Source organism: Mixophyes fleayi, chromosome 6 (assembly GCF_038048845.1).
Source record: "Mixophyes fleayi isolate aMixFle1 chromosome 6, aMixFle1.hap1, whole genome shotgun sequence".
Taxonomy (NCBI): domain Eukaryota; kingdom Metazoa; phylum Chordata; class Amphibia; order Anura; family Limnodynastidae; genus Mixophyes; species Mixophyes fleayi.
In genome coordinates this window covers 204656629-204680265 of record NC_134407.1, presented here as the reverse complement: position 1 = coordinate 204680265, position 23637 = coordinate 204656629, and the positions used below count along the sequence as shown (strand labels likewise).

The 23637-nt window shown below is 41.3% G+C and overlaps 1 protein-coding gene across 1 annotated transcript in view; it reads right to left on the bottom strand.

Moving 5' to 3' along the window:
* DNAH9 (dynein axonemal heavy chain 9) overlaps positions 1-23637 on the bottom strand; it is a 215430-nt gene that overhangs the window by 28359 nt on the left and 163434 nt on the right. Inside the window, exons 53-60 of the mRNA XM_075178154.1 lie at positions 22680-22915; positions 21921-22043; positions 13480-13684; positions 10802-10966; positions 9466-9606; positions 8142-8312; positions 7317-7439; positions 180-373 (exon numbers count right to left, since the gene is read on the bottom strand). Coding sequence (XP_075034255.1) covers positions 180-373; positions 7317-7439; positions 8142-8312; positions 9466-9606; positions 10802-10966; positions 13480-13684; positions 21921-22043; positions 22680-22915 — 1358 coding nt within the window. The remainder of the gene's footprint in view (positions 1-179; positions 374-7316; positions 7440-8141; positions 8313-9465; positions 9607-10801; positions 10967-13479; positions 13685-21920; positions 22044-22679; positions 22916-23637) is intronic.

Here is a 23637-nt window from a genome sequence, read left to right as displayed (position 1 = left end):
GGGCATGTGGGTGAAGGAAGCCAGATTTTAAATTAAGGACGAGTTCACCTTTACCTACCACGTATTAGCCTGGCGTGGAAAGGAAGGGGGCGCTACAAGCTTTTACCCCAGAGAGGCCTGAACCCATAATCAGGCCCTGCACACCAGCGTGAATCACGTCATCATTTCTTGCATCTCACCTGACCGCATACGTCATCCGATCGGGGCGTATCGCCCGCATCATGCACAGCCTCTGTAGGGCCGTCTTGCTCTTCCATTCCTGAGGGAACTTCTCCTTCTCCGGACACTCTGACTCCACAAACTTCTTCCAACGCTTGGCAGATCCTTCAATGTCTCGATCTAAGCTCTTGAACTCATCCATGGCCGACAGAGCCTTCAGGTGAGAAGACATGGAGTTACCACACGGTGCTAATTCTGTGTCCTAACATACAGTAATCACCTCATACTGAGTGACAACCAGCAGTTAAGGTTGTAGCTCAACTTAATAAATTCAATACTGCAACATTTATATTATTAATGAGAGATGACGACATGTTACAAGCACCCAATACTTAATGTGTATGAGAATTATTAGCTCATGTTTGAGTGAAGTTTTTTATTCTAGTGCTAATTTGTTGTGCTTCATCCTCTGTAGGGGCAACAGGTAGAGAAATGATTCATTAACTTCTGTGACAAGCGTACTAATATATACATATATATATATATATATATATATATATATATATATCTAATATATAAATGTCTAGTGGCGTGTGTTAGTCTGTCTGTGTGTGAAAAAAATAAAACCAAGCTGCAGCGCCACCTGCTGGGCGGAGTTATACACTGACCTACTAAATTCTTAGTGTGTGTGGGGAAAAAAATTCAGAAAGGGCTGAAATTTGGTATACTAAGATGTTTTTAATTTGTTAATTGTTAAAAGTGTTTATAAAGATTTAAAAATATATATATTTCTTGAAGGAGAAGTGACAGTTGGGAGTGGTTGGTGGTTGCCGGGGGTGACAGTGGGGAGTGGTTGGTGGTTGCCGGGGGTGACAGTGGGGAGTGGTTGGTGGTTGCCGGGGGTGACAGTGGGGAGTGGTTGGTGGTTGAGGCCTGGGCTATGGCCCAAATGCATGACAAGAACCTTTTTAACACCTTAAGTAGCTTGATTTGATTAGAATGTATGAGTATCATGCACGGGTTAACTTATATATATATATATATATATATATATATATATATATATACATACACACAGTAAAACCCTGTGTCCATTATCACCATTTCTATAGGTCACCATTGTTTTCCCCCACCTTGCCCAATGTTTTCATGTTTTTCCATTTTTGTTACCTTTAGTCTTGATTATATTATACTCTTAATATACATTTTATTTATGCAATTGACATACCTAAAAATGACCATAATTGCCATATCAGAGCTACACAACCCTATCTAGAACACACAGCCTAGTCTACACACCTATCTCCATTATGTTTCATATAATCCATGTCCCAACCCTTTACAGAATAGATATTTACACATATGAATATGTGTATTCCCTTTACCCAAACATCAATCCCCTTGTGTGCCTAATACTGTCTTTTCTTTCTGCCTAATCCATCAAAACACTAACTGCAGCACTTTCAATTTCAATTGCAACTTATTTTTAGAAACAAGAGCTCACAAATAGAAAGAATTCTATATCATTGGCTTAAATCCCATTTGCGGTAATATTGGAAGAGACCACAATATTGTGCATATCCAAAACAATATACTTATGACAGTCTGGTCATGAATGACACCAATGTGTATTGAAGTAGAAGGCAGCAGTGGTAATGGCCGGCAGACCACTAGATCTATGTGAATTTGGAATCTCCATTCTGCAGCACTGATGTATAAATATAGACACTACAGAAAGAACTATTCTGCACTACAATAATCCCACCGGCAACAAAAAAAGGGACATTGTAGAAAAGCTGTAGAACTGCCAGTCCTCTTCTTCCTGCCTCCCTGTAGTCCACAGTCCTTTGCTCAGAGATAAAGAGGCTGCTTCTGGCTTCAAGCAGATAGATGCTTTGAAGCGATTCTGTTTAATGCAGGCTGCGCGCAGGAGAGTTGTGTAAATTGTTCTGAGAGATTATACAGGAGCAACTGATGTCAACATGACACAATTTCACTGTCCGCGGGAGATAAATAAAAGGCGAGATGCCTTATCTGCTTTATTGCACCCAGAATAAAACATATAGACAGATTCAGCCTTTTATTCGCATGGCCGTTGGGTTTGACCGCAAACTAGGTTTTCAGTATAGAACCACTAACATCCCGATGTGTTTATCATGTCCTTAAAAGACTGAATTGAACTTGTGTTGCTGTATATAGATCTGCAGCTGCGGCTAGGATTGGGCTTAACCATTCTTTGTACAAATGAATCATTTAGTCTAGGACAGCAAGGAAATTTGGGTTTTTCAGTGGGTCGGCCCACAAGGCCGTCTCACTGAACTAGCTGACTTAAGTTGCTGACTTAAATTGCCAGATTGTTTTGGCCAATCAAAATCAAACGTGGATTTGGACTAGGTAGGATTGGGTTGGATTAAGACTGGGCAGCTTTCCCTGCCTGTGGGCAGCTTTACTCAAACAAATTACAGTGCTACCCCGAGACCTCATCTGACACAGAGCTGGCAATCCTTTCTTTATTTTATATATAAGGTGCCACAGAATCTGCAGCGTCAGTCAATCAACATAATATAAACAGAAAACAGAGATAAGGGACAAAGGAAACAATAAAAATCAATACAGCAACTACATAAGAAGACACAACTAGAATAAAGGAAACATAACAGATAAAAGGATGAGGAGATGGGAGATAGAGAGGGCAAACTTGTGAGAGATAGCATGTAAGAGGATTAGGGTAGTAAAGTGAGGCGATAGTGGTGGAGTGAAAGGGGCAGGCGGAGCGTGAGGAGGGAATTATGTTAGGATGGGGTTGGGAAGGCAAGTGTCAAAAGGTGAGTTTTGAGGGAGCGTTTGAAAGATTTGGAAGGGCCAAAATGAAGCTGCTCACCGCAACAGGAAAAAGGCAGAATGCGGGAGAATGGTCTGCTCTCCCATAAGTCCAGGAGACCTACCCGGAATTCGTGAGCCTCTAGGAAAGTTCCAGAAGAGTGGGCAAGTATGTGGCGACTAAAAACTCATTCATGTGCAGTGTCTGCACCTCCTATGTTCTAAGTTATACAAGGATTGGCAGGCAGAAGTGGGCAATCCAGCACTCTCACAAACAAAACTTTCCTGCTGAATTATGTACAATGGTTTCACCAAGTGCTTGTCTGTCTGTAGAGATAAATACCCCTGACACCCCAGCAAGAAAGGATCACAGCAAGGCAAACACTTCTACAGTGTGATTAATGAGCAATCTCATCATCTAATGATTTATATGTGGAAGAAACAGTGAGAGGGCATTCTGTCTTGTGGCGTTTGCATGTAAAAGTATCGCTGGTTGTATATTTTAATTAAATCATCCATTCACCTTAAAAAGAGAAGCACACACCCTGCTAGCATAGCATTACCTCATAGAACAAAAAAAAAAATAGATATTAAGGGATTTTATTCTACATACACACTGCAGGACTGGAACGACATTGTTCCATCATTTATAGAGATTTTTAGGGGTATATTTATTAAACGGCGGGTTTGAAAAAGTGGAGATGTTGCCTATAGCAACCAATCATATTCTAGCTATCATTTATTTAGTGCATTCTACAAAATGAAAACTAGAATCTGATTGGCTGTTATAGGCAACATCTCCACTTCTTCAAATCCGCAGTTTAGTCAATCTAGCCCTTAGTCTGTTTATAAAATTAAATCAAACAATACAAAGTGCATTGGAATGATAATCGTTGCAGTGTACACACTAATGTGATATGGTGGCCGAACAGTTGTTTATCGTGTGGTTGCTCCGATAATCGGCTGAAAAACCTGTAGTGCTTACCCATTATAATTAACTATACATCCAGAATGTTGTCTTATCGGATCTAATCAGTGCTAGATACAGAACAATGGACTGTATGTTCTACAGAGCACCTGTATGGACTTGCACATAGAATGTAACAGTTATCAGTCTACCAGTCACAGTAAAGACTTCTGCACTGATACTGTGTGACAGTTATCAGTAAAGCCGATCATTAGGCTGTCTCATTACTGCAGCGGTACACCAGAGCCGACCATTACGGAGTAATAATCTCTAGTCCCGCTCCTCTCTGCTCAGAAAAATGAGACTTCCCAGCTCTCACCATGCACAGAGATGAGACACAGAGAGAGGGTGTTCTTTTATCAGTAGCTCCTGCCAAAGGCAATTCTACAGACACACTGGAAATGAGCTCCGCAGATGTGAGCCGGGTCTGTGCTGTGCTTGATGCACGATGAGTCCTGGAGGATGTACAAGAGTTTAGAGAGGGCATCTCCGGGATACTCACTCAACCTACTTTCCTTGTCCGCAGGACACTGCGTTGGTTATACCACATTGTATGGTCGTGCAGTGACATTTTAATTCATTTAAAGTTACACAATGAGAACATGTGTTTATCTCCACTGTGGTCTTTATAAAAAGTCAAAACATACAGACTAACTTATTCCTCCACACACCTAAGTACAGCCATATTGTTTAGTCCTCCAAGGTAAAATGAGATTTCATCCATACAAGCAGCAAAATAGCGCCACTCGGTGGCCAACATGACATTATATTCAACAGACATTGAACCACACGCGTTTCACCGACTGTGCATAGGGGGGGGGGGGGGCAGGTCGTATTGGCACCTACTGACAGAGCCGGGTTGTAGGAGGCTATAAATGATATTCTAGCTCGGTCCTTGATGCTTCTAGGAAGACATGAGAAACTCTTTGAAAGAAGAGCATTACATCTTTTAAACAAGATGCTCCAAGTTGTGTGACCCGGGAAATTTTGACCACTACTGCGTAAGAGGAACAAGATTTGAAAAAAGTAGAGGAGTTAAAAAAAATAAAAAAGGTATGTATAAATTCATTTAATTCTAATCCAAACTCTTTAGTCAAAAAGCATAATGCAGGCCTAACTCTGTTAACCAACTCTTAATCCCACCATAAAAACCAGCCTGTGGCTAGTGGCCCAAATACACTCTGTGCCACAGTTATTTTATACCTGCGCACCTGGTACTTAGTATTAGTCTATCTGCAAAACCATCATCTTTGCGGGAAATCCAGGTGCAGAATGCACACGCAGATGGCAATGTTAAATATGGGTAAACGCTGGATTAAATTTCCTTTGTCATTTTTATATTAAATAAGTTTTCTGCATAACATTTCTTGATGGAAGATAAACGGTGTGAAAATATTCAGTAAAATATGGCAATGGGTGACAACTATACTTTGTTTCCTCAAGGTGGCAGTATTGAGGAAGTGTGATGACATGATTACTGCAGAATAAAACACAAAGCTTAAATCATTCTACAGCGTACTATAATTTACTGATCATCGAGCCAGTGCTACAGACACATGTAATGTATGTTCAAGTATAAGCACAATTCATAACCGGTTCATTCTTTACCCAATGATTGTTTAAGTTCATTTCTGCATATAAATTAGTGTTTGATGAAGTGGCTTACGCCTTTAATTAAGTTTATTGCCATTAACTCTCACATAGCTTATACTCAGACAAAATCTGTTGTCTGCGTAGAGTGAGCACCTCGTGAAATAAAGCTACCGAACATTTGAACAACAAAACATGGATATAAGAAGTGTCAGATTCTGTCTGAGACACATTAACTCTTCCTTAACTTGAGGGGCTGCCAGTAACGTTCAGTGCGAGGGAAGGGAAGCATCAGCATAGAAAACAGGATCTGACTATCCACCTGTCAGGATATATGTGACCGGCCGTCTTCTCTCCTCCTGTCCTACATTCGTCTCCTTACCACCACCCCGTGACAGTATCTTATCAGCGAGGGGCAGACAGACATGACCTCTGTGTCTTCTGAGGTGGGCGAGTGATTTGATAGACAGCATGGAGAACACTCATGGAATCAATTATATGGATGGTGTGGCAACCAGCTGTTGTGGAACTACAAGTCCCAGCATGTTACAAGTTGCCTACTTGAGCAAAAAAGATCTTATTATAAAGCATATTATTGCTGTGTCAAGGAATTCTAAACCTAAAATACGTGTTGAGACAACGTACAATAGAATTTCAGACCTGTCACAAACATATGTATAGAATTTTACTTGCTGTGAATGGGATGTATTGCTAATTGCTAGTCGTTCTGTTATGTACCTCACTGTAAGCTATTGTCCTCAGTAATCAGCCTTTTTACATGTTCTTCAATACACAAGTGACAGGAAGTTTAGTGCATACAGGAAATAAGCTGATGGAAACTTATTTTAAAAAATCGTTAGTTCTGATAAACTTGTGAAACTTTATTCTGGTCACACACGGATTAAGAGCAGAATCAGTGGCCAACTGGCTTACCTACATGTCGTTAGGAGGACGGATTGAGCAGCAGGATTATTTTGTGCCTGTTCGTTTTGGTTGGAAAATGAATGTTTTACAATATGTATTAGTCTGTATCCTGGCACTATAATTAAAGACACTAAGGGGTATAGTTACTAATCTGTGGGTTTGAAAAAGTGGAGATGTTGCCTATAGCAACCAATCAGATTCTAGCTGTCATTTTGTAGAATGCACTAAATAAATGACAGCTAGAATCTGATTGGTTGCTATCGGCAACATCTCCACTTTTTCAAACCCGCAGTTTATTAAATATACACTTAAGTACCTAATAAGGAGCAGCGATGATCTCCCATCACAACGTCTAACAGTAGCTTCCTTTTTTCCCTCTAAACCTTCTTATTACCCACCAAAGACTTCTTCCCCTATCAGTGTTATCATATTATTGTCACCAATAATGTATCTGTATTAAGTGCTTTTCATATATGTACACGGCTCCATCCCCCCTTACAGCTGCGTGACCCATTCTGCACCGCAGCTCCTACCAGGAGGGAAGAGGTTAAAATAAAAATTGTACATGCACATTCCTGTAGCGTAAATGTCATTGTGGGCCTACGGCTTCATCCTACAGCCCCAGGACATCTCCTCTTCCAGGAAGCCAGTGATCAAACTATTCACTTGAATAGTGGCTCATGTGATTGGTAATGTGCCAGTTAAATGTCCTTGATAGAAACCAGCAGGGACATAAGAGACAGAACAGCACACGGCCTAGTTACACATCTAGCACAGAGAAAGGACATGCAGGTGTAGGGCAGTGCAGTTTGTAAGTACAGCACCAGAGGGCGCACAGTCACATTAATACACTTACCTTGATGCCACCCCAGGACTGGTTGGAAAGGAAATCAACCGGGCTTGTAAGACCAGGCTGGGCTGGAAAACGCAGCAGGAAGTCTAACTCAATTGTATTAATCTCTTTACTCATCAGCAGGATCTGAAACACATGGACAAATCATCATTTATTTATATAGCACCACTGATTCCGCAGCGCTGTACAGAGAACTCATTCACATCAGTCCCTGCCCCATTGGAGCTTACAGTCTTAATTCCCTAACACACACACAGACTAGGGTCAATTTTTGATAGTTTTTTTTGGCGTGTGGGAGGAAACCGGAGCACCCGGAGGAAACCCACGCAAACACGGGGAGAACATACAAACTCCAAACAGATAAGGCGATGGTTGGGATTTGAACTCATGACCTCAGTGCTGTGAGACAGACGTGCTAACCACTTCGCCACCGTGCTGCCCCAAATAGTTAAGTATTCTTTAGGTGGTCGCTTACTGATATACTCCCGACACCTGAACTGATATATAGATAAAAGCAGAGGTAGGCAACGTGTGGCTTTCCAGCTGTTGTGGTACTACAAGTTCTAGCATGCACCGTGAGAGCCACAAGATGCTTACCTCTGAATTACATACTATGCCTCGTTTGTGGAACTACAGATCCCAGGATGCCTGGCCATCACTGCTAATTTCACAGTGTTGGTACCTCTATCTTGTTTGTTTGCATGACAATGCTCTGTGAAAAACCACTATTCCCAGTGCGCACATGAGCACAGACAAGTATAATAAGTCAGAGCTCTGATAATGATGATTAGAGATGAAAGGCGTCTGATATGTTGAATGTTGTATTACCTGGATAACCACTTGTGCAGTGTACGTTAACTTGTCACATTCAAACAGACCCCTGGTGGTGTACTGGAAAACAGAGAATGTGATACTCTCTATGAGGTTCACCACCCGCTGCTTGAGGACCTCATCCGCTGGGGCCTTCTGAACGGCCAGCTGGAAGACCACGCTGAACGCCTGTGGGAATATATAAAGGCCGCGTTACAGAACCAAAGGCATACAGCGCACATAATTTTCACATACAGACATTATTGGTGTGTAGTGTGTTTCCACAGCCTGTAGAGGGAGCACTTGCATAGTGAGTGCATGCTATTAAAAAAACACATATTTCAGGCTTGAATGACACAGGAGGCTGAATGGGCTGGTTATAAGTCAGCGAAGGCCACACTAGTTCTAAAAAGGGTTGCAAACATTCCATAGAATAAATACTATATCATTGGAGTGCGAAATACACCTTGTGCTACTTGGCTGAACCAAGTGTTATGGAAAATGTAAATGAATGGAATGTGATAGTTTTACAATGAAGGCAGTAGGAGAAGTAGCGGTATGACATACCACCGTATACACCCCCACTCCCACCACTGGTTAAATATTTAATTGTAAGTAATGTTTTATAGTTTTAAATGGAGAAAATGTTCTGCATGTCAACCCCAATTCTAAATGAAATCACAAAAATGCTAACCCATTTGCAAAATAAGGTGAAAGGTGATACTTTATAAAGTAAAAGGGCAAAGGCTGTATGTAATGGAAAACCAAGCTGGAAGCAAGTGAGAGAAGACAAGTAGGTATGTGCTACCTACTGTAAAACAATATAAGGTTATTGCACCACCTACAGGGTGTCGGTAGTTACTGCGCCCTTCAATGAATTTTTGATTACAGGTTATGTATTAAACAGCACAGAAGCATTACATTGTTATTTTCACATAATTGTTTTCATTATGCAACTGACAACATTGCAGCCTTTTATGTGCATCTTGACCTCTTTTAGCAAATTCAATCATTCTGATTTGTACAGTTTATAATAAAAGTAACAACAATAATAATAATAATAATATAATAATTATTAGTTAACATTTCTAAAGGGGTTTGTACATAATGGGGAGTAACGTTCAGATTCACCAATAGGGAACAAAGTTATATATCATGTAAACTGAATATAGAAATGAAAATAATGAGCGGGCATAAAAATCTCCGAATGGGGAGAAAGGACATTTATACAGATGAAACAAGATATCACAGGACACAGAGAGAAATGCAGGCTGCTTGAAATGTGCCATGATGTTTATTGGAGCAATTTGTTCCTTAACGGGACTGTGGGGATGCTGCTGACCTTCAGAGAGAACTGATACATGGGATGGATCTTGTTGAGGTCGTTCATTATGAAGTAGAGGAGGGAGGCACGGGCAGCAGCCGGGCGGTAGTGTTCTCGAGCTTCATTGAGTTTCACTTCCGTCACTTTGGCTTCTTGGACCTAAGCAGAAAAAGGAGTTCATTGATAAATACAGTGGGGTTGGTATATTGTATGTTGTCAGGACAAACCTCAGATACAGTCTGAGATTCCACAGCAGCCAGGAGAGAAGAATTAATAGTGAACGGGACATGTTTTGTCAATGAAAATTCTAAATTCTAAAATGTTTCTGTACCTAGTCCACTTGTTTGCCAGCCACTTTCAGAGGTGGGTGGATGGGTGACAGCGGCTGGCTATGATCTGAATAGTAATTGACAAAAGCATCAGGAAGCTTCTCCTGCCAGAAATCACCATCTTCGGCCGTCCCTTCTGCAAGCATAGGAGAGTAGGGTGCCAGCTACTACAGGGCCACATGTGTATATGTGCTTCTTCACCCTTGGGTAAAGCATGGGGGCACTTACAAAATCTTGCTATATATATGTCTAGTTACGCCCCTGCCAAACTATTCTAGTAAATTTAAATTGTGACACCAATTGTGGCCCCAGAACGTACGTTGTTAACTTACTGGCAACATAATTAAGGTAGATCATCCCATGTGGTGAGTTGAGAGCCTACTAGAGGAGGCAGAGATAAGGTTCTTGCCTACAGGTCCCCAACATAACATCCCCTAGTGCTCCAGGCACAGACTGCTCTGCATCAATTAATTGCAGAACGTTTGCTGGGTGACGCAAGTCTCTGACGCTCCTTCCTGCAATCACTGGATGGTGAAAGGTATGGTTCCTCCCTCCTCCCAGTAGATCAGTTACTGGGCTCATTTCTGCAGTGAGCGTCAGATGACCAGAGAGATCAGGAGTGGAGAAGTCAGCGTACAAGTGACACCAGAAGGGAGCAGAATGCCCCGGCCATAATGTGACGAATGCGCCCATTTAAAGAGCAATGTTGTCCCCTTATGAATGTCCATTAACTGTAACTTTATGAAGATCTGGCGTTAGAAATGGGATCTCAACTGTACTTTAATGTGCTAATATGAAAAGAATTCCGGTCACCTACATACAACTCCCCATTACACATATAAGACAACTCATAGTTAAATGTACGTATAGTTATACTAGTGACAATCAGCATCCCATGTACAGGCAGGAGCATGCTCAGTGTGCTCCTAGGAGACATCCGGTGACATCACCAAGCTGCCAGCTGTCATTACATGGACTCTGAATGATCTCACTGCCACGAGGGTTTCCCCTTAACCATATCTCACCTTCTCTTCAATTTCAGCTGCAGTCTTTTTGGTAATCTCTAAGTTCTCCACCAGTTCTATGTCTCCCAGGAAATTTCCAGAGGCAGAAGAGAGACGAGAGAGCAGATTATCTTCCAGGGTCTTCAGAGTGATCTTAAACCCGTTCTGTTCCTTGGTTAGGTTTGACTGGGAACACAGCAGGAGATTTCATTAATATGTATACGTAATTTCATGTACAACTCTATCAATGCCCAAAATCTATTTGAATGGATTCAACAAGACCCAGACGGTGATATCTAGAACTGGCTGTACACTTAAAAGGCTCCACATCCAAGATGTGGCTACTAATGTATACCCTAAATTGTATACTATATCATATAAATGGCACTCTAACATACCATGGTGGTAACACAAGCTGATGCAAATCAGAAAGTGACAACACTGATCAGTTATATACTTACACCTAGCAAAATACCTATAAAGGAATACACTAGAACAGTATTGGAAGTCACCATAACACCAGCTTCCAGGACCATATCAGTATTTAGGATCAAGTCACTAGGATTTTTTAATAGGAAATAGTCTAAATTAAGGGCTCCCAACTCTTGTCTTTGAAGAATCTTAACATTGGAAGTTTCCATGATCATATGAAAAAAAGCAGGACCATTCACGCCAATAAAATTGACATCTTCTCGCCTGACCTTGAAAAGCATAAGACAGGGGCCTTTGGGCAAGAACGATTTTCTGTTCAAACTGTGGATCCGACAGGTTTGTTGTGGGTAGAACATTCACCACCATAGATCATAAACACATCAGTCCCTGCCCCATTGGAGCTTACAGGCTAAATTCCGTAACATACACAGAGAGAGAGAGAGAGACTAGGGTCAAATTTGATAGCAGCCAATTAACCTACCAGTATGTGTTTGGAGTGTGGGAGGAAACCAGAGCACCCAGAGGAAACCCACGCAAACACAGGGAGAACATACAAACTCCATACAAATAAGGCCATGGTCAGGAATTGAACTCAAGACCCCAGTGCTGTGAGGCAGAAGTGCTAACCACTTAGCCACGGTACTGCTCATGTCAGGAAGTCACTAAAGATGTATAGGAAATAATTTACTTTTATACAGTTTGTGCTGTAGACTGACCAGTGTAGGAAAATAGCCAGTTTAGAAATAAAATCAGTTTAGTGAATTATGAATTTTAGATATTAATGTAAAGTGGCCAGTGTAAGGGAATAGGTTACAAGAGGTGGCTTCATAGCAGTGCTGCATTGAAGCAGTAGAACTTGTTAAATAATATTCACAATTTCATCTCATAGCAAGCAAATTGACAAGCATCTCCTAATAGACACAGTACAATACTTCTGCATATTTATTCCTAAAAAACGAAGTGTTACTTTTTAGAAGTCTTTAACAAAAGATAAAATAAAGATCAGAACAAAGAAATGTGATAGATATAGAAGAAAGTTGAGAAATAGAGTCTATCTCTGTCTTTCTTTCTTGCTCTCTGTTAAATCAAAACAAGGCTGCTCTGGATGTGAGTCTTAATCTGAACATCTTCCTGTGCTGATTGCAGGCTCGTCCTTCTGGATGGGTTTGTATTGAAATCAAAAACCAACGTGAGGAATAATTCTAATTTATTATCTCTCCTGAGCTTCCCGCATCGCACCTGATTACAGGAGAAAAGAAACTTTCTCACAAAGGAAAATTAGCCCAGTGCCGCGGTTAGCCAGACTGTCTCAAGCGAGAGGTTTAATCTTATTCACCCCCCAAAAAAATCTATTGCATTAATTAGAGCAGACCTGCTCTATAATAATCCTTTTACTTGGAATCAAGTGACTATCTGTTGGAGCTAAACATTTACTTTTAAAGAGGAACTCTCCCTTCGGACAATTCTGTTGCTGCTCTTGGATACAACAGATCAGCTTAGCTCTGTGTATTATAAATGTATTTAATCAGCGGATATGTTGTCGCAGCTAAATAACATACCCTCCTGTCATTTTCATTAAAGACATAGCTGCTATTTCTTTCTTTGCACTGTTTTTCAGCAAAGTCTTCGTATCATTTAGGTATGGCTCTTTATTTCAATTGCACTCTTTTTGAACAACACTACTCTTATCTGTGCAGTGAACGCAGTTGTTTCCACATAGCCGCTGTGTGTCACATCACAGACATTGACGGAAGGTAATATTGATGCCAGAACGACCAAGCAATGCATTTAGTAAACCAATTGCTCATGTACAAACTAATAACTGAAAGTTGGACCCTACCAAATAAGTATCCACTTAATAAAATGTAGTTCGACTCATCCCGAACAGACCTAGCCCCTGAAATTGCAAATACTACAAATGTCACACTCAGAAGTTTTTAATATTGGGGGATGTTTGTGATTTAACTCCTGGAGATCTGGAAATTCACTTACAGGTTGAAAACAGCAAGATGGACGATATCCTCATAGTCCGGTTCTCCTCAACAGACCTCTTAATATTGGCTCGACGTTATTCAAACTCATTCTGGTTGCTAGCCTATCCCTATGTACTAAAAACTCCACCTCTTCTCAATTGACCACACTGGATAAAGGACAAGCACTACCCACTCATAGACAAAGACTAAGGAGCCAGACATGGAAGCCATATACTGTCACTGGTGCTATTCAGTCTCAGATTAGGTTGTCATTGAATGGATTGTCGCTGTTACCTTCAGCTCTTCCAGATCGGGTCGCTCCATGCTCACTACAGCGGCCAACAGCTGGTCTTCCAGCCCATCCCGGGTGACGGTGAAATTAATCAGGGTGCACTGTGCCTGCATCTCTGGCTGATAGTGGGGGTTGGCCAGTTTTGTGTGCAGGATAAGGCGGAAACTGGGGCTGTACTCACACTCCTTGTCCCCAATCTTAATGTATCTGGAACAGATGAGCAAATCAGATGAGGTTATTGAAGGTTTGGCTATATATAAACAGAGACAGGGGTTAATTGTTACATGAATATCACAAAATAATAACGAGAGCAAATGACCACCACACAGACGCAAGCAGTAAACTTTTATGCATGGATGAGAATACGTTTATATACAAGAGATATGAACAAAAGTATAAATTCTATTGCCTATTATGATTTATCTTTGGTACTCAGGAGTCTACCTTTACGAAAATAGGATTTTGGTAGTTACTGTTAAATCCTTATCTCATGTAGCCTGTAGGGGAACACAGGAATGGTGGGTGTAGGCCCTGCTCCAGGAGGTGGACTTCATCTCCTGCAGGCCATACCTCTCAGACACGACTCTAGACAGCTAGTTCATCCAAATAACTGAGATTTTGGAGGATACAAGTAAGAAAACAGCCCTGCAAGCAGAAGGCCACCGACCAACCATAGAAGAAAACATATCCACTTACTAAAGCACACAACACGGGTGAGAAAACCTTTTGTCCTCATGTTACATTTGGATACACATGATAACTAGAGCGTTCTAAATCCAGTTACCAAAGTCAAAGGGGTAGAAACCAAAAACAAATAATGCAGACTAGAGGTTACTGAGGCACTGTGGACTGCAGCACATATTCCCAAACTATTACAGTTTAATGGTTTTCTTAAAACGGAAGATTTGCATAGGTATTACAAAGAAGTTTCATTCTGACATGTCCTGGATGGGCGATTAACTCAGACACAGTGGGGACCAATAAATTGACAAAATGTCTTTATAAAGAGGTAACATATCCAGAAAAAGACAGCTTTTGTAGATGCCGTCCTACTTTTGTGAGGTCGTGACTGTACGACAAAGAGGCCACAGCAAAATCTTACCTTGGTGGAAGACAAGAAACATCACCTAGTAAGAGATAGCTGCCAGCTCAGATACCATCTTAGCTCAGACAACGACCACGAGGAAAGCAATCTTCAATGTCAGGAACTCTATAGGGATGTCTGAGAATTGTTTAAGGAGACAATCATGTGTTACTTGTCTAAGGAGACATCCAGACACATGTTCTAATGGAACTATTCAATAATTGATGGACCACTATTTGTTATATTCTTGGACTTCTTCGAGACTGAGTCAGTGTCACAAGATTGGCAGAAAACATCCCTAATATGGTCGGAATAATAATTTTAAAGAGCTTGGGCCCATAAAGGTGTTTCCCTGGAATGAAATGTTGGCCAACGAGCTCCTAGAAATTAAATTAACCAAGCAGTTCATCAGCCAGAGGCTGCGTTGAAGACATACAGCAAAGCCACTGCAGGAGTGTATGCAAACTAGCTTCCTTAGAAATGTAGAGGTCCCAATTTGGGATGCTAACTCAACCAGCTCCAAGGGAAGCAAACCACTGGAGATACTTTCCTTTAGCCGGTTAGCTCAAATGATGGTAGCATGGCTAATTCCCACTATTGTGATAGTGGTGTAAGGATGAACTTTAGGCCCGAGTCTCTAAAATTACTATGATTAAACGATGGATGACGGACAAAGAAACTTCCTCAAAGTCAGAATCCAATCCCAACAAAAAAAGAGGCAGGGAGAAGTTATCTGTTACCATCCTGGTGAGGAAATTGGATAGTTTGGGAAGGCCATACGGGTCCTTCTGAGAATTCTCTATTGCTCATGCCCAGACCAGGTAACATATGCTTGGTCCCAGATCAGCAGAGGGAACAGCATTTGACAAACGAGTCTTGGAATGAAATGCAATCAGTACAAAGTGGTTCTTTCTGATCAGAGCAAAGTTTCAGTGATGACAGACAAAATAATTAATCAAAGCTGGAGGATAGGAAGATTCCTCTGTAGCATTAGATATATTATCCTAAAGGGAATGAAAAGGGCAGAGACCAGTCACACACACAGTAGGTGTCCTTACAATCCTGTGGTCTGTCTATTGATTGTTCCTTGGATAAGTGTCAGGGTGTCAACTAACCCAAGTGTGGTGGGTGGTTCGGGCCCAGATCCCCTTGGGTTTTCCAGTGCTTTACTCATTTAGAGGTACCCTGCCTTGGGAAGAATGCCCTGGGAATGGTGCACAGCTTTTTAGTGAAACCTGGGCACAAGTATGGGCAGATCTGTTCGTTTTCCTACCCAAAGCAGGGTACAAAACATATACACAATAAAAAAAAGAGCACCCGGGCACAAGAAAGGGCAAAATGACGTAAAATGCAATGCAATAAAATTAGTAGCTTTACTGCTATAAACAAAGATATAAATAAAAACATATTATGCTGCGCTTTAATTAGAGGAATCAGAATACGAACAAATGACATATGATGACATAAAACAGAAGGTAAAGATGGCACCACCCAGATGAGTATACAATCTGAAAGGTGTGAGGAACCCTGGACACTTGTAGCTGTTGGCGTGGAACGTACCTGTGGCTGCTGCAAAGCACACTCAGCCCCCAATATTAAAACAGCCATTCACCAATCATATTGCTGCTTAGGTTTTTGGTAACTGAAACAGTGTCTTCCCCATCCAATAGTCCTGATGTTAATGTGACTATCCAGATTTGCATACATCAACAGAAGCGTCATATATTGGAATGTGAGTGTGGCTTCTGCGGAAATTGACTGTGGTTGGATGGATGCTGGGTTTGGCCAGACTGGAGGTGTGGTTTGGATAATTGGGGTAGGACTTATTTTGTCCCAATTTGGCTTTTTGACATTTTTGGAAGTATGCCGCCTTTTATACAAACTATCAGACTATATAAGAGACAAATATTATAAATATTGTCACTGCACCAAGAGATCAATCGATAACCCAAAGAAAATAGTACAGTAGTACGTCAACAAGACGATTGGCAGTATTTAAAGTTAGCTGCTTAAATTTAAGTGAACTGTGATCTCGCAATTTATAATTGTATAGTATATATGTGTAAACTACTGAAAATATTAAGTGCAATACTGGCGTATTATCAGGAATAATACACCCCCTACTGTACATTATACTGCAGTGTAAAAGTCATCTTGGATTTCCGTGAGCAGTGTAAAAGCACACAGCCTATGGCATCATGAACTTACATAATTACGGAATTCCTCAATGCCTTTATCATTTACACCAGGGACACATTGTCCCATATATTCTGCATGTTAACCCCTTCACGTCAGAGCTCCTAAATTCTCTTCATCTAGATGAGTTTTGCTTGACAAATTGCTGCACATTCTGTTGTACTTGATGCAGAGGAACTGCTGGATTATGTAGAGAATACTTTCTGTGCAGTTTTATAGTGCACTCTGTTCTTAAAGAAACCGCCTCTATCACAGTATAATATGACCTACCGCTTTTATTTTCTATACTTCTTCCTTTTCTTTAATCTTACATTGCTTCCTCTTCCTTTTCAATCACACTTGTGTAAAACTACTTTATTCTCTAAACAATATAACGTATCTCCCAACATTGTCCCGGAGGTCATCGGGACAAATTAAGTGCATCTCTGCTTGCGTGCCGTGTCCCCCTGGACATAGCCAGCAGGGACTTTCCTCCCAACAACCTGCGACTCAGGACTAATGTGCCGAACGCAGGACAGTCCCGGTTAAACTGGGACATTAGGGAGGCATGATAAAAAGACATCTCCCTGACTTATAAGTTCAAGTTAAGCTGGGTACACACTACACAGTTTTCATCCAATAATTGGCTAAATCAGCCGCCATATGACCGCTCGTTCAAAAGTTGGGTCAGTGTGTGCAGTGACACAACGGTCGAAAGTCTGCCCAAATGGACGATTGACGCCTCATTTGGTTGGTCGTACCGTTTAATATTTTCGCTCCAATCTCGTTTCCGTTGTGTAGTGTGTATAAACTTCCGACCGATCCACAACAGTGAGTACGAAATTACAGTCATTGCTCACGACAACATGGCTGTAAAAAGTCGCTAAAGGGACGTCCGCTCTTCCCTTTATTGTCCTAAACAAGGCTAGTGTGTATGCAGTCCATGGACCGAGCGATCGGAACATCGATCGCATGTAAAATCGCTCGGTATAAAATGTTGGTGGAAATTTCTGTAGTGTGTACCCAGCTAAAGTCAAACATACAGTTGTAAGTTGAGGAGTCAACAAATACCAAACTGATTAAATGATTACAAGGATTTTAGAGGTCACCTTGGCCACTGGATATGTGCTTTTTTAAAAAAATAAATCCTTATAATTTACAGAAGAGGATATTATCACTGTTTAATTGGCCGGTGATTTAATCATGTATGGTAGGTGATTAATCTCATTTTAGTAATCAGTATAATATTACATCTTGTTTACTATGTACACATATTGCAGAAACAAGCCTTCCCCCCCAGTTGAGAACCTTGCTCAGTAGATCTACATTCTGCTTGGCAGTGTAGTAGTTACTGTATAGCATGCAGGAGCCTGTGGGTAACGTCTAAGTGCCTCTCCCTCCCACACGTGAAGGTTGCTGCTGTGATCAGTATTGTATGATCTGCTGCGAGTGAAATAGGTTTTATTGCATCAGAAGCCACAATGGATTTACTGTGAGAACTCTGCTTTTATGGAAAAGAACAGTGTTTATTCAGTGTGTTATGTCCCCAGCCAGCGGAGTGATGGATGCTGGAGGTTATCTGCCCTTGCAGATGCTTGTTCAGTGTTAACCACGTCCTTTCTGCTCTTGCATCCTTCAGTCATCTCGTTTTCATAGTCAAGTCTTGAAATGTTTCAAATAAGAGCAGCTTAATACTCCCACAGTAGGACCATGTTAAGCTATGGAGACAGGACTCACAGGCCTGCAATAAGGGATTCTTAGAGGCATTGTAGTCACCCAGCAGGGTGCATTGTTGGGGGAACAAAGATAGGAATTTTGTTTATTGTCGAGTCTCCCAAAATCCTCTGTTCTGATTTCTAGACGAGTGATGCTCAACATTTTGTATAGCTGAGGCCCCAATTTTCACCATTGTGCAGGGATCTCAAATGCCAAATATTGCGGCACGCAAACTGTCAGCATGTTCCAGGACCCCAAGTGTCAGCGTGTCACTGGTCTGGATCCTTAAGCGTCAAAGTGTGACTGGCCAGCACGCCAAGCGTCAATGTGTTACTGTTGCATGACACCAAGCGCCAACGCGTCGCTGTTTCAGGACCCCAAGCGTCAACGCGTTACTGTTCCGGGACTCCAAGCTTCAACATGTCCCTGTTCTGGGACCCCAAGCGTCAACATGTCACTGTCCCGGGACCCAAATCATCAATGTGACACTGTTCCAGTACCCCTATCGTCACCGTGACACTGTTCCGGTACCCCTATTGTCAACGTAATGCTGTTCCGGGACCCCAAGTGTCAATGTGTCACTGTTCCAGTACCCCAAGTGTCACCATGTCACTGTTTCGGGACCCCAAGTGTCACCATGTCACTGTTCCAGTACCCCAAGTGTCACCATGTCACTGTTTCGGGACCCCAAGTGTCACCATGTCACTGTTCTAGTACCCCAAGTGTCACCATGTCACTGTTTCGGGACCCCAAGTGTCACCATGTCACTGTTCCAGTACCCCAAGTGTCACCATGTCACTGTTCCAGTACCCCAAGTGTCACCATGTCACTGTTTCGGGACCCCAAGTTTCACCATGTCACTGTTTCGGGACCCCAAGTGTCACCATGTCACTGTTCCAGTACCCCAAGTGTCACCATGTCACTGTTCCAGTACCCCAAGTGTCACCATGTCACTGTTTCGGGACCCCAAGTTTCACCATGTCACTGTTTCGGGACCCCAAATGTCACCGTGTCACTGTACTAGTACCCCAAGTGTCACCATGTCACTGTTTCGGGACCCCAAGTGTCACCATGTCACTGTTCCAGTACCCCAAGTGTCACCATGTCACTGTTCCAGTACCCCAAGTGTCACCATGTCACTGTTTCGGGACCCCAAGTTTCACCATGTCACTGTTTCGGGACCCCAAGTGTTAACATGTCACTGTTCTTCAACCACAGAAGAGGCAGTTCAGATTACACTGTATTGTATATATGACAATCAAAGGCACCCCAAACACAGAGTGGAATCCTATTTATGGGTCCCAATACACAGGTTGTGCACTCTGCTTTAGATAAGATCTATATGACCAACATTAAAGTGCACCTATTTATTCACACAGAAGAGGAAGTCATATTTTGACCCTCAAAGAGCCACTGTGATGACCCTGGTTCCTGCCGACGCATTTGTACAAATATTGGTTCAGCCCATAAAACGGACACCTCCCCTGTGATTACTTAGCTGCTGTAATTGAAAACTCCTATTCCTGACAGATACGGGACTCAAAATCTTTGTAGGCTTAATCGTTAGAGGGCAATTTCTTCGTGATTGTTGGTTTTGACATATGAACCTTACTAAGTCTTCAGTAACAAATGTCCATATTGTGTTTATTAAAATTTGTCAAATGTAAGATATAATATTTTCTCTCCATCTGCTACTGCCGAAAACATCTCCAACAAATTCTGGCTCCCAGCAGGTGTTGGATTAATTGACAGGTCTCTCCGTGGGATGGAACAGAGTATATGACCAGATTGTTATGTCCTTTGCTTATACCCATGTAGACCTGTCAATCAAAGGTCATCTTGAAAAGGCTGCTGATATTATCCAAGATAAAGAAAAATGTTGAAAATGAGTAATTGGGAGAAATACGGAGTGATACCATAGCATATTTTGTGTTATATCGTTACAACAGTTCTCCCGTATTCAAGCAGGAATAACAGACTTATAGCAGAGATTTGTGAAGACAGGATTGAGAATGATACCATAAAGGAACCTTTGCCTACATGAATCATCCAGGAATGCATCTAATTTCCCCCCATAATTAGCAAAGAGAGAAGTTGATTACATTACTTATTGCATGGTGTTAATTATGTTGACATGTTGGTGAATAAAAGTCATTATATTAACAGCTTTTCCCCTAATGAGAAGCACTAAATGACTTTTGTGGACCACTTTTCCTTTTCAATTAATCAGCTGTTCAGGAATCTTTCAACACATTGCGGGTCTGTCTGGTGAGGTGTTGAAAACCGAAACTTAAAAGATAAATCTGAAATATTCACCACATCACACCGGTGCCAAGCCTGGAGACAGGGCACACGTTACTGACAAGAAGCTTATCTGTATTGTCACTTCCTGCCATCCAGAGCAGCTGAAACCATCAGACGCATAAACACAGTAAAAGGAAAAACACTGACTGCTGTTTGTAACATATTATATATTTTGACTCCCTTATATAGTGATAATGCAAGGAGCCATTTTTCACGCTACTTAACAGCATGGAAATCCCTTATTATTTGTACTATGAATAATCAAATATTAGTATATATATTATAGAAGACAATTAGTCAACCAACCACCGTTAGAACGATATAATTTTGCTCACAGTGGAGCCACAACGTGAATGAATAGATATTCAGTGCAGTTTTCCCATGCTCCAGCCAATCAGATGCAAGCTGCTCTGATTGGTTATTCATGTACAGACCACTTTTCATTAATGTACATTGCAGCTCTGTGATGAGCAACTGTTCATCATTCACTCAGGTTTTTGTTTTTTTGTGGTTTTTGTTTTTTACGATTGCATTGCTTCAAGATGGAAGAAAGGAAGATTTAAGAACGATTAAGCTGATAAATGAATTTGGAAAACGTTGGATTTGGGTATTTTCAATAAAAGTTTTTACCCTCGGTGTGTGTGTTTTCTTACAATTAGGTATATGTGTGGAACTTTATCTTCCAGTGGTAAATGGCTGCCAGGGCATGCTGGTGATTGTAGTTCTACAAGCGCCAGCAATCATACACACTTAATGACTACCAGGCTTATCGTTTACAACACTTTAAGCCATTACCATGGCAGCTCATGCCCACAGGTGCCAGGAGGAGTCCCAGTCCTATTCAGCGTGGGGTTATATTTGTCCTGGAGGATGGGAGGGGGGGTGCAATTATTTCTTTCAGGAATGATTCCCCCAGAGAGTTCTGCCTCATGCTGACCACATAAGGTCAATTGGATAACCACAATCTGACCATGTGTGTGGTCATAATCTGACTCTACCAATCTTGACCTGTAGGAACATTCAGATGGCCTGATCTGTCCAATTTGGCCACATTTGTGCCCAAACCTGCTCATGCGCGTTCACCATTAGAAATACGTTATAAATGGATTGCTTGTCTCCTGGGAAAGAAGATTTAAAGTTTCAAATCCATTACAGTATCATTACCTTCCTTTCTTGATTGTTTCTCTGCCCAGTAAAGGTCCCAGGACTGGGTCCACGTTCTCCTCAAGGTTTTCAATGAGCACTACATCCCCTCCTGAAAGGGCTCTCTCCAGTGTATCCAGGTATCTAAAGAAACAGGGGGGAGCTTTTGTTTTAAAGAAAACATTTTGAGATTCATGTTTTCAGCAAAGTAAATGACAAACGATAAAACAGGTACAATGAAGATCTCAAGAGTGTATATTCCACAAGCGGGGTTGAGTAAAGCTAATCGCGAAAAATTCTAAATTGGAATAAAATCATGTGAGGTCTGAGCAAAAGAAAGTAATAATAGTATCAAAATAGTTTAATAGGTAGATAAGTAAAATAAGTAGAATACAAGTGTTGGGGTAGAGGATGTTGACAAACAAATGATAAAACCACGGAGGGAGGGAGCCTAAGATGTCCTTCAGCTCTATAGCCGGGAAAGTCTATATACTTGATGCATTCATGAATGAATGAATGAAGTATGAAGAATGAATGTGCATGTGTAAGACCAAAAGCCCCAAATTAAGATCTAAAGAGATGTTTAAACAATAGGAGTAATCATTTTATAGCACGATTCCCAAATACTATGAATTTTGTGACACCTCCAAAGATGATGGAGAAACGTTCCAGAGCAAAGAATGGAAGATGCACAAATGTCTGTCACATCCTTACTTAGAAGAGTTGCATTAGACGAATGATACATTTGTTCTGTTTAAGAACAACATCCACTCTTCTCACCCTCTTTGTCCAATCCTGAGAACCCGAAGGTTTTCCCCATACTTGTTCTTGATCCATTTGATCCCTTGTAACTGTGGATCCACCATGAGTGGCCACCTCTCACAGTTGGTCAGGATGGTGGCATTCTCAGTAGACATTTGGTCAGCAGGAAGTCCTTCATTTTGCCAAGCTGCAATATCAGCATCATCGGTCAGCATGGTTAAGGGGTCCAATCCTTCTGTCACTGGAATGGGGACCTGGAGACAATAGAAAAGGTGATGTCAGACAGTGGAGACTTTTATTAAAACTAACACTTATCATAGGTGTAGGAAACATTCTGCTGAAAAAATGTCCCGTGTTTTGCAGAAAATAAAAAAAAGGCACTAAGCAAATATTCTTTCGCATATATAAATGTTGGACAATCAGCTAGAAAACTGTCCGCCACTTGCCTAATACCCAGGAACTTTCCACTTGAGAGGCAAAAATCTGATTGTAAGTGGCACCATGTTAGGGAGGTAGAAACTAGGAGCCTTATTCATTAAGGATCTTAACTTAAGAAACTTCTTATTTCAGTCTCCTGGACAAAACCATGTTACAATGCAAGGGGTGCAAGTTAGTATTCTGTTTTGCACTTAAATACTGATTGTTTTTTCATGTAGCACACAAATACTTGATAGCTTATGTGTACACTGAAATTTAGAGTTGATATTTGTGTGCTACATGAAAAAACAGTCAGTATTTAACTTATGTGCAAAACAGAATACTAATTTGCACCCCTTGCATTGTAACATGGTTTTGTCCAGGAGACTGAAATAAGAAGTTTCTTAAGTTAAGATCCTTAATGAATCAGGCCCTAGATTAATTTCATGGCTATCAGCCAGTAACTAAGGACGGGATAAGAAATTCTTGGGTGCTACAAAGGCTCAGGCACACAAAGTTATTCATATGTCTATTTGATGTCATTAAAAAGCCATAATTC